Source organism: Alosa sapidissima, chromosome 2 (assembly GCF_018492685.1).
Source record: "Alosa sapidissima isolate fAloSap1 chromosome 2, fAloSap1.pri, whole genome shotgun sequence".
Taxonomy (NCBI): domain Eukaryota; kingdom Metazoa; phylum Chordata; class Actinopteri; order Clupeiformes; family Clupeidae; genus Alosa; species Alosa sapidissima.
In genome coordinates this window covers 18,133,241-18,145,147 of record NC_055958.1, presented here as the reverse complement: position 1 = coordinate 18,145,147, position 11,907 = coordinate 18,133,241, and the positions used below count along the sequence as shown (strand labels likewise).

Here is an 11,907-nt window from a genome sequence, read left to right as displayed (position 1 = left end):
TCCTCCGTATAATCCTGTTTGAATTGGAAGGGGTCCACTGAGGGTGGTAAGCAGGTCTTGAGCAGGGATGTACAGTAGTGGTAAAATAAGAGGTGGATAAACTATGAATTCTGTGATCACGGTGAGGTGGACTGCGCCATAAAATGGTTCCTAGAGTGTTGATGAGTGTACATATATTGTGAATGTGGATAATATAGTGTGATTTTTGAATGTTAAAAGTTACAATTGGTGAATAAACTCTTTTGAGAGGTGGATAAACTCTAATAAGAGGTGAACTCTATTTCTGAAATTTCAGAGGTGGGTAAACTGCGTTTACCCTCCACTACATCCCTGGTCTTGAGGTGAGCTAGGACCAGCCTCTCGAAGCACTTCATGATGGGGATGAGTGCAACTGGGCGGAGTGTTTTGGCACCGGCAAAGTGGAAGTGGCACGCAGGGACATCTACATGTCTACTTGTATTACAAGTTGTGACAACCAAAAAATTCAGATCGTGTCAGGTCAGTCAAGAATGCCATATCAATATCTGCACCAGCTCGCTGGGCTGTTCAGAACAACCTGTACTGTACGGAACTATTTCATAACTAGGGGTTTTACCATGTGTAATGAGAAAAAAGTTGTTTTAACATCAAATGGTCTGACCTACCATTTGAAGTGTGGTATGGAAACGAGGTACAAAATGTTCAGATCATCGCATTATCAGACCAGAAATCAGTATTTATTTAGTTAGCCAATGGCTCCATCTAATGGATGAATGTTTAGTGTGCAGATGGTGCGTCTTCAGTACTTCTAAAATCTTTGGTAATACCCCTTGGAAACATAAACCTGATTTGACTACAAAACAAAGCAACACAATAATCACATCACAAGCTATTTTTTACTCAACACAATTCTATTTAAAATAAATAAACAAAACGTTGGAGACCAATGTTTTAGTAGCTTCATTTAATAATCAACATGGCATTATGTACAAAGCAAGCACATGAGGGTACTAACTTTCGGGCAAAAACTGAAATCTGTTTTTAAAACAAGAAAAGCTATGGGTTTTCAGAGCAGGATTCTTAATTCTACAATGTAAATATAGATTTACTCACAGTCCCATACTCTCATTAACAGTGTGTTCTCTTTCCTTGTCCCTAGTGACAAGCCACTGGTGTGATTTACTAACTATAAAAATGACTAAGTAAAACTCCCTGCTCTGGTATCAAAACATACCTGGTTGATTAATTTGCTTTAATGGTGTGCATGGCAACTTCTGCTAGCAGTTAATAACTCAGTGTCTGCAGGTGTATAGGGGAAACAGCTGGCTTTTTCTTCTCTATTCTGTACAAATATCATAGACCAAACTGTAATAAAGTAACCTCAGAAGACGGTGTAGGGTGCAGATAAACAGTGAGTGAAAATGGTAACTACATTCTGAAGATTTCACTCATTCTTGGGGACTGCACTCATTTACAAAAGGGGAAAAAACTAAATAATAATTGTCCCTTTAAAATGGACACTGTTCGTGAGCCTTTGCTAATTGTTCTTTTTCTACACAGCAAGACGGCAAAATACAAAACGCACAGAAATGAACATCAACACAGCACAAATTACGGTCCAGGGGTCAATACATCTATGTATCTTTCTTCTTAGTTTCTGCCCTCTGGCCATATTTACAACATGGCAGTCTGATTGTCATTTCTCTCCAAAAATGTTAAACCAGCTCTCTCATACTTGGATGATACTACCTTGGCGTATAGTTCAGTTATGTCAATCACCTGAAAATTGAACCTGAAACTATACTTTTGCCAACCACAGAAGGGAAAAAAAGCAGAATCTGAATTTAAAAGGTCCCACTGCACGTCCAGGATAAAATCAAGTGAAATATCCTCAATCACTTCAAGTAACCACTAGTGAAACATTATAATTAAACTGCCTGCATTAAAAGGATTCAAACAATGTTCCTAGCAGAGCAAGCACAGTTCCCCAATAACACAATAGCAAGTTTTGCAACCAAGCAAATTCAATTAAATACTGGGTTTCTGAAAATTAGAAGAGAAAAACAAGGCTGGCTCTTCTGCCTCCATTCTACTTGTATTTAAACCAGTACAACCAAACATTACAGAGCATTACAGTAGAGGTGGATTAATGAGCTACAGGCCATATAATCTAGGACCACATTTTACTATCCATCCATGGAAAGTGAACACAAAAAATTAAAAAAGGTTAAAAGCTTACAGGTTTACAACATTTGTATAATTTATCCCAAGTCTTAGACAATTTTGCACTACAATCAAATGGGCAGTTAACATATGAGTAAAATGTCATGGAGGAATATTTGTTAAGTTCCTTGTAGACACTTGTAATTATACAAAATTGTAGTTCCTGAAAGAGCAACTTCTCGCATCACAACGTCCACCATGTGTGTCCTGACAAAGCATGACTGGACAAAGCATGACTGGACATTTTCAAACTGACTGGACACTTTCACTTTTCCTATTCCTATTAAGATGTACTCTTGCGTTTATAATCCTGTCAATTCAGTCAATATTCTCCAGAAGCGTAATGAAAACCTGCCATTTAAGATCTGTTGATGACTGCTGGCCCCCAAAACTGTGGTCAGTCAGGTTCCACTTTCTGAAGATCTATTGAAATGATTCCATCTGAGTATTGTCTACAAAGGCAATCACCAAATCCAGCAAGTCCACATCAAGGGCAGAAAAGTGGTCAGGAGGTATGACCAGAAGTTGACTGGGACTGGAGGGGAAAAGGAAAACACCTTATGGCAGGCACCTGCAGCAACGGTGTATAACCAATACAGTCCAATACACATAACAGTCCAATACACATAATACAGTCCAATATTCATAATACAGTCCAATACACATAATACAGTCCAATACACATAATACAGTCCAATATTCATAATAGATATAGGTTTGGAATACTTACTGTGAATAGAATAAAACTAACATTGATTAGTATAACTACACATTAATATGTTCCATCAACTAGAATTTACCTGGTTCTCATCACTCATCGTCAGACATGTGGGGTTTGGCTATGGCCATCTCCTCCTTGCATGCTGCTATTTGCTTGCATTTCTAAAATGACATAAAAACACTTAACTTCACACTCAAACGGCAATAAAAGACTTCACATTCAAATGCAATGGAAGTATTTGTGCTAAAGGGAAAGAGAACTGGGATTATTTTGTTAAACAAAAATATACAAACCTCTGTGAGTTCCTTGATGCTGAAGCTATTGGCCTGTTGAGTCACCTTTCTCTTCACCTCTTCAATATTAGCAAGGTTTGGTGTGGGCACAGGAGGTGGCTTGTTGGTAATAGTGGGAAGTGGTGGCATTGGGGACATAGCAGCTAACGCACCCATGTTGGAAAGAGCTGCTGTCATTGTAGCTGCAGTCATACTTGCCATGGCAGCATTCATGGGCATGTTGGGCATCCCTGGCATACCTGGCATTCCTATGGGCAGATTCATTGGCAAACTCATGGGCAGTGGCAATGGTAATGACAGAGGCTGAGGAGCTGGCGTTGGAAGAGGCAATTGGAGAATGGCTTTAGGTTTCAAACTCTCCGGGATAGGCACTCCAGCCTTAGCACACATAGCAGCAGCATTAGCTTTTGCTATCTCCAGTAACTGGTCTTTGTCTGTCGAATGAACAAATGCAAATTCATTAATAATCCGCAAATGCCATAAACAAAATTTAAATAAACAAATACATATATTTATAGTGAATGAATGCGATCATACCAAGATCAGTGAGGCGTGGTGGCGTTTTGCTGGTGCTCCGGCGAGTTCGAGAGGTGGATCTCCTTTTACGAAGAATAAGGATTGGAGAGTGGCTTGGTTCACGTTTCCATCGATCTCGTCGATCAAAGGATCGACTACGGAATGCTGGCCTCCGGTGACGAGAACCGGAGCGAGATCTCCTTGAGCGCGATCGGCGGTTCCGTGTTGTGGATCGGGAACGAGACCTGCGCTTCCTGCCAGGAGAACGAGACTTGGAGCGCTTGCTGTCATCTCTGGATTTTGAGCTCTTCCTTCTAGCTGGTGATCTTGTCTTTGAACGTCTTTTCCTTCCTTGAGATCGGGATTTTGATCGTCTTCTTTTTGGTGATCTTGACTTGGAACGCTTTACACGAGTACGGGACTTGGACCTTGATTTTCTCCTTCTTGCAGTTGATCTTGAACGTGACCTTCTCCTTCTTGCAGGTGACTTTGTTTTAGATCTTTTTCTTCTTCCACGAGATGGAGACCTAGACTTGCGTTTCCTTCCTGGGGACCTAGACCTTGACCTTTTTCGTCTTGGTGGAGATTTAGACTTCAAACGTCTTCTTCGGCTGGATGATCTAGATTTGGAGCGTTTTTTCCGAACAGGGGATTTTGATTTTGAGATTCTTCTTCTGGAGGAAGACCTAGATTCCGAATACTTTTTCCTTGCAGGTGATGGGGATGTTGACAACTGTCTCAATTTTAGCAAGCTTGTTCTTATTTTACTAGATGACTTTCTTCCTGTTTCTTCATGTTTAGCACTACCTGGTGAAGATGCTCTTGAATGGTCTGATCCATCACGGTCAAGGGAATCCTCCCTTCTGTTTGATTCAGACACATGATGGCCCTGGGAAACTGCCAGAGATGATGTCTTTTCAGATGAAGATAAATGTGAGGTAGATTGTTTGTCTCCATCACGTGGTGCAGTAGTTGAGTTTTTAGAGTCATCTCTTTCAACCTCAGATGATGCCATATCTTGCTCATCTGATGAGCCTGAGACACTTTTTTCAGCTAATGGAACTTTTTTCAATGGTCCTGCAGGTGCAGGTGATGCTGCAATGTCCTCATCAGAGCTACTGCCTGTACTCCCATGTGAGGGAGATTCATCACCTTTCTTTATTTTAAGTTTCAGCTTTTGAGTTTCTTTTGATTTTTCATCTTTAGAAAGGGAGCGTGATTTAGAACGCTGTTCAGCCGGAGAAAGACTCCGTTCTGTAGACCTCCTGCCATCTGAGACAGATCTAGATAATGATTTATCTCTGATGGGAGAATTTGATCTTGAGCGCTCTCTTCTTTTGGTTGTTTTAAGCCGCCTGCTGCTCGTCACAGGTGATCTGGACCTTGAATGTTCATGCCGTGACATGGATCTGGATTTTGATCGTTTGGTGCGTTTGGCTGACTTAGAGCGAGCCCTTTGTGGGGACCTAGATTTTGATCTTCTTCGTCTTGCTGGGGACCTGGAGCGAGATTTACTTAGCCGTCTTGGTGTTCTGGATCTTGACCTGTTTTTACGGATGGACCGTGACCTAGATCTCCTGACTCTCCTTGCATGAGACCTAGACCGTCGCAGAACAACAAGAGATCTTGATCGAGTTCGCCTGTTTCTCCTGACAGACCGAGAACGTGACCTCCTAGACCGGGTTACTGGCGACCTCCTTCGTGTGCGTGACGGGGATCTTGAGAGTCTGCCTCTCCTTGCAGAGCGTGACCTCGTTCTGGACCTACGAGTCCTTCTGCGTGACAAAGACTGCCTGGATCTTGAGCGACGCATGCGCACAACGGACTTAGATCTTGATCGTCTGCCATGCCGTGGTGACCGGGTTCTAGACTTTATGTTTCTGTTGCGCGATCTGGAGACAGAGCGGCGGGTTCTTTTAGGAGAAAGGGACCTAGACCTTCGTCCCGACCTCCTGACTGATCTGGACCTCGACCTACGTTTTACTGATGGTGACCTTGAGGGTTTCCTCTTAGGACTACCCCTTCTCCTGGGTCCTGATGTAGACCTAGCCCTAGAAGAAGAACGTTCCTTTCGAGAAGCTGACTTATCAAGGGAACGACGAGGGCTTGGTGAGCAACTTGGGCTTGATTTTACTCTTTTGGTGTCAGAGACAGATCTTGACCGGGATCGTGAGGGAGGGGGACTCTCCACTCTACATTGGCCAACCTTTTCCCTCTGATCTCCATTTGTTTCCTTTGAACATTCTGTAGAAAGGCTTGCATCGTCCTTCTGGAGATTCTCTTGTTTGGGAATTATATCTGGCAAGTCCTGTACTTTGCTAAAGTTCCCATTTTCTCCACGGCATTGCACAGTCTTCATAGTGGTTTCACAGTGGTCATCACCTTTTGCCAAATTCTCAAGCAACTCCTCAGCATTGCATTGGGTGTCTTTAGTTTTTTCAACAGAAGGCTCTGACTTAATAGTTCTGGTATCAACGGATTCTTCAAGGTGAGGCTTAATCCGGCCTTTCGATGCCTCCAAAGAATCCAGGGCAGTCTTTTGGTCCAAATCTGTGTTGTCAGAAGCCAATAACTGCTTACATTCTGATTCCGGCTCGGACCCTGAAGCAGCACTGCTTTCTGATTTGTTTTCTCCTTTTTTTTCGGCATCTTTTTTCGTACCCCTCCTCTTTCTTCTCCCGGTGTGTCGTTTGGTTTTTTTTGCCTTCACAATGCCATCGTCCCCTTGCAAGTCTGTGAAAATAGGAATACATCAGTACACAATTACATGTTTTACAACCTGTTTTAAAAAGCCACATTTTGGAATTTAATAATAGGAGAAATCCTAAGATATGAATGTTATTCGTGGTGCACAACAATAGCACTCCTTTCAAATAGGGCTGCAACAACTAATATACACTACCGTTCAAAAGATTGGGTTCACATAGAAATGTTTGTTTTCAAAGGAAAAACTACATTTTTGGCTATTAAAACAACTCCAACTCAGACATGAATTTGCACCAAAATGATAAGGATAACTTTAATGGCTGTTTCCACTGCAATGTGTTTGTCACTGACTTGACTATGTTGGTGTATTTTGCCTAAATTACAGATCTTACTCCGTAAATAAACTTGCACCATTTTTCAATGAAAATCCACAAGCTGCTGCCTACTATTTTTTCCCCACCTCCACCAGTTGCCCGGTCACACCCATTCCTTATGAGAGGCTGGAGTTGTAAAGCCCCCCCCATCTCACAAATCCTGACAGAAAATGTATTTCTTGTATGGTATGGAACATGCATCGGCACACTACTCACAAGTATCGATACATTTTGCAGCATGTGTGATACTTGGCTTTTAAGAAGGTGACGGTTGTGTCATTGGTTTCAGACTTAAGGATGAATTGGTACTCGATTTTTCTTTAATGACTTGGACTTGACTCAGACTCCAACACTCAAGGTTTAGTGTCTCAACACTACAACACTGCGTCTGGGTGTTGCCAGACAACCTTTGTAGCTAAAGAACTATATTACTTAGAGGAAGAATAATGATTTGTTATTGATATTTTTTTACCATGGTTATTTTATGAACCCTTGCCAGGTTAAGCTAACTATTTCATGACAAATAGTGCAATGGTTAAAAAAATGCTACACCCACAGCTAAAACAATCAAAGCCAATACAGGGTTCCCACTTTAACTCAAATGTGAAAACTCCATGACTTTTCCCTGACAAAAAACATGAATTTCCATAACTTTACTATATAATGAATGGTACAATATACCGACAAATAATTTCAGAGCAGCCGCGTAGCGTTCAAAAATCTTACTTTTTTAGAGCGGGAGATGAATAAACAAAGTTGGGCTAAGCAAGCAAGCAGTAAAGCTAATAACCAGATATACACCAATTTTCCATGGAAATTTTGGTATTAATATATTTTGGCAAGGAAGTTTTAAATTGCTACAACAAAATTCCCTGATATGCCATGACTTTGCACCAAAAATGATACAATTCCCTGACTTTCCATGTCTGGAATAGACTTTCCAAAATTCCATGATATTCCAGAAATGCCATGACCCCGTGGGAAGCCTGTCAATAGTAGTAAATAACATTATGGGAACATTTAAGGTTTTAACTGGTATACACTTGCCTGGTATGGGGATTCCTGAGGTTTCATCTTTTATTTTAATTTGCTCTCCTCCCTTTGATGTCAAATGACCTTCAGTCTTCTTTGCTCTGTATGAAAGTAAATGAAAACAGGAATTGATGATACATTTCTGATAAAACAACAACAATAATGATAAAGGGGGATATCTTCTAAATCAGGTCACCTCACCTGGCTCTTGTCTGCATTCCACAGTCAGATTCCTCAGATTCAGAACTGCTCTCTTTCTCACACTTGCGCTTCTTCCTCTTCTTCTTACTTTTGTGCTTTTTTTGCTTTTTTGTTTTCTTCCGAGGAGTTTCACTCCCTTCCTTGGTCACAGACACCTCTACAGCGGCACTATTATCAGAGGCTTCTTCTTCATCTGGGAGAGACAAATGCATTGCCATCATCTCTTATAATAAATATTCAATTAAAGGAGAATTCCGGCAATTTTTCATTTGTTGGTAAGAAGGAAAAAAAAAACAGAAAATGATCTGTTCTACCTAGCTCAAGTTGCTGCAGCCAACAGCTAGAGTGCTACACTCTGGGGGCATGAACATGAAGGGGGCTCATGAACATGAGAAAATCACCAGAATTCTCCTTTAAGTCATTAGCACATGAAAGCAAGACCATAGCCTGGTTAACACCATACAGCTTCTCAAATCTCAATTAAGATTGAGAGTGGGTCTGGAAAGACTTCATGCAGGTTTTAATTGCAGTTGGTAACACAATTCCAAAGAAAACATATCCATATCTGTTTTACCCTGTTGCTATCAGCATAGCCATTGGTTGTGTTTAAATGTACTGCTCTATCTGTCATCATATAAAGCCCACCCCACACTGGATAAGTGATTGCTATTGATGCCTGGGTTTTTGGAACATTGGAAATGGGTGTCAATGACCTCCTTGCCAGACTGACCAGCACAGCAGAGCAAATTCAAATTTGCTAACAGCTTCGTCTGGTTTTCTCACAGGCTAGCAAGAGCACTGCACAGACAGAAGAATAAATAGGCTACTGGTTTTAATTGATATTTGTGATGTAGTGTAGCCATTGACCTTAATTTGAAATGTGTGTTGCATAATGGCAAAAAAACAGTAGTTACATCATACATAAAATCTGTGTAGATGCATAATATGATAGCAGCAACCTACAGACTCCAAATATCTGAGTGACATTTTCTTTATGGAATTTCACAAACACTGTTCTGGAACTTACCTAGTGCAGTATTCACAGCACATTCCATTGCTTCAGTTGACACAGGGTCCTTTTCAATCTCTGACCACAGAACTGGCTGGACCCTCTCCACCACAGAAGGGGAGGTCACAGTTCACTGGATTCTGCAGAAGATGCAGTGCACATGTTACACAGAAACTGGGACCATATGCACAGCACAACCATTTTTGATCAACATCAGTTATTAGGTCACTGGTCTGCACTGATTGCATTGTCGTCAATCTACTTTGTTCCCAATAAAATCCATGTTCAATCGAAGTGTAGCCATATCTCTCGGTCAAACCATACATAAACTCAACAGATAATAAATTAGCCTTACTGACAATCATTTTGCCAGGTGGACTGCAGTAACTTTACAGCATAAAATGCAGGAACTCAATACCTGAATGTTACGCACAATCTCAAATGTGTGCTCCTTGCCCGAGTATAGAGTGACATGTATACAGGCAACACAACCCCTGATGTATAAAAACAACATCCATAGCATCTAGGCTATGTATGCTCAAGTAACACTCAAAACAGAGGTTCCTTGGTGATTGAAAGAAACGGTTGATCACAGAAGAGAATCATCCGGCCATTCAAGAAAGTAGTCGAGCGGGAAAAGGGTAACGTTAGCTCCTTGAATACAGCAGTGTGGCTAAGGAGACGAGTTGTACTGCATTCTTATTAAAAGTACATCTTTAAAATCCTAAACAATGCACATATGAAACGCAAGGTGGGACGGCTGTGAAAGTCAAAAACTGCACTGTGTTTCAACATTTTGTTACCTACATGCGTTTGGTGAAACGCCACACCAACATGCTAGCGAACTAACGTTGGTCCATTTAACGTTAGCGATATTAGCCTTAGGTTGGCAACGTTAGACAAACTGAAAACCTGACAAATTATTCCGACTGTTGCACATTTTGCAGAGCTACTTCACCAAAGCATTTAACGGGCTAACGGTTCATTACCTTTAGCATTACACAATTTAAAGTTGCATTGATGGTAATTTTGACAAAATGTGAACGTTTCTGGTCATTGTGACGAAGAGCATGTAAACAGCTGGCTCCAGGAACTAGCTATAGCTACCTCAAGTTACTAACAAACACTGCAACTGACCGCTGATTCGGAACACAAAAGTAACCAAATAAATTAGTTAGAAACTACCAATGTCCGCGAATATAAAAAAAGGATTACAGTTATACCATCATCGGTCCTTCAGCCAACAAATGTTGAATGTTTGAAATTCGCGCGGCTAGTTTACACAATTGTTGAGTAGCAGCTAAGTAACATTAGCGTTGTCGAGCGAGGAAGTCTCTAGCTAACATTATTCAGGCCTACTAGCTGCTAGCGAGGGCAGGTTAGCACATGAGCTAACCAAAGCTTTGAACGTACACATTAACCTTAACATTACGATCTCACTTTAGATAGAAAATAACATATCACGATACTACATGATATTGCTCACAGCTTACTGATTTGACAGTGTTATGAAATTACCAGTTAACGATTCTCAAAGGACCAATCCAGTGGCCAATTCAGTCGAGATGGCCTAATCAATGCTAACAAAGAAGCTATTGCTAATCTTGTTGCACATTCCCATACGGACGCATCATATACACACCGGCCTCCTCGCACCAACGTTAGTTCTAGTGTCGACTGGCGAACATTAACATTAGCTATCCTAGCATCACAAGCCGATCAAGGTTTGCCTAACATTAGCAACGAACCTTTCGCGACATATATTACTAATGCTAAAATATTACTCTGGTGAATATATAAATGCATATACAAAGCTTATGTTTCTCACCTAGATCTCGGACTTATTTAATTTGATTGATTACGAAATTCTGGAAACTTGCTGAAAATTGGTCGCCATGACAGTCAGGTCGAACAGTAGTCCACCAGTATCCCAGCATCCCGCGAGTGAAGAAAGTTTCCCAGAAGTCTGTCTTGAAACCATGGAGACGTACAGTAGCTTCTACTGTAGGCCAGGGTAGGCCTAACTGGTTTTGTGCTCTTAGAGTCCACCCCACCCCCTCTACATATCAACAAATAAACAAGTCTGCTGTGGTCCAGATTGCAGAGGTCACTTGAGCCTGTAAATTGTTAACTTTTCAAAAATGATGATGATTCCTTTATGGCGGGAAGTTGATGGCAAGTGGAAAGATATGGATAACAACAGAACATTAAAGGAACCGTATGTAAGAAATTTATTTTAATTAATCATAAAATGGCCCTGATATGTCACTAGACATTAAGAAATCATGTTCATTTCAAATACTTATATCACTAAAAACAACAGTAGTCCGGCCAGGATATTGTCATTTAAAAAGTGAAGTTGAAGCCCTCAACTGATGTTGATGTTGTCATTGTGTTTTGGCCTGATGCGCCACCCTCCACCTGTCTACTAATCACGAAGTCGGTATGTGTTTCGGCATCCAGGTTGCCAACTCTGCTAGTCAGGGGGGAGGGGAGGGGATACACCGCTCTACAGCATACCTGTCAACATTTAGGGGGGGGTCAGTGTTTATACCGGATCTGTGTTTGCATATTTAATACATTTCATACACGTGTTTCAACACTGCAAACCGGAGTTGTCATAGGGCAAGTAGTGGGTCGCTAGGCTGCACGGGCCAGGAATCCGGGCAGGGGGATATATAGAGTGGGCAGCAGACCAGCAGCAACATAGGCTAGGCTTACAGTAGATGCTGAAACACAGCAGGCATAGCCAAAATCCTACCAGTAGGTCAACAGGGCTAAAAAAAAAAAAAAAATGGTACTAAAGTCTACTAACTGGTACAAAAGCATCTACTAGAACAAACATAAACAGCT

General features: G+C 41.2%; 1 protein-coding gene across 4 annotated transcripts; it reads right to left on the bottom strand.

Annotated features, from left to right (window-relative positions):
• Nucleotides 1-924: 924 nt before the first annotated feature.
• On the bottom strand, nucleotides 925-11,060 carry sona (SON DNA and RNA binding protein a). Of its 4 annotated transcripts, none has more exons than XM_042065855.1 (8): nucleotides 10,883-11,060; nucleotides 9,073-9,194; nucleotides 8,046-8,238; nucleotides 7,860-7,945; nucleotides 3,754-6,465; nucleotides 3,217-3,650; nucleotides 3,003-3,084; nucleotides 925-2,737 (listed from the first exon to the last, which is right to left on the bottom strand). In XM_042065855.1, the coding sequence occupies exons 2-7, from the start codon at nucleotides 9,098-9,100 to the stop codon at nucleotides 3,013-3,015; spliced, it is 3,525 nt and encodes a 1,174-aa protein (XP_041921789.1). In that variant the 5' UTR covers nucleotides 9,101-9,194; nucleotides 10,883-11,060; the 3' UTR covers nucleotides 925-2,737; nucleotides 3,003-3,012. The 4 variants fall into 4 exon arrangements, with proteins under 4 accessions (XP_041921789.1, XP_041921815.1, XP_041921795.1 ...); XM_042065881.1 differs by having other exon boundaries at nucleotides 9,073-9,187; XM_042065861.1 differs by lacking the exon at nucleotides 10,883-11,060 and adding an exon at nucleotides 10,697-10,720.
• Nucleotides 11,061-11,907: the final 847 nt, after the last annotated feature.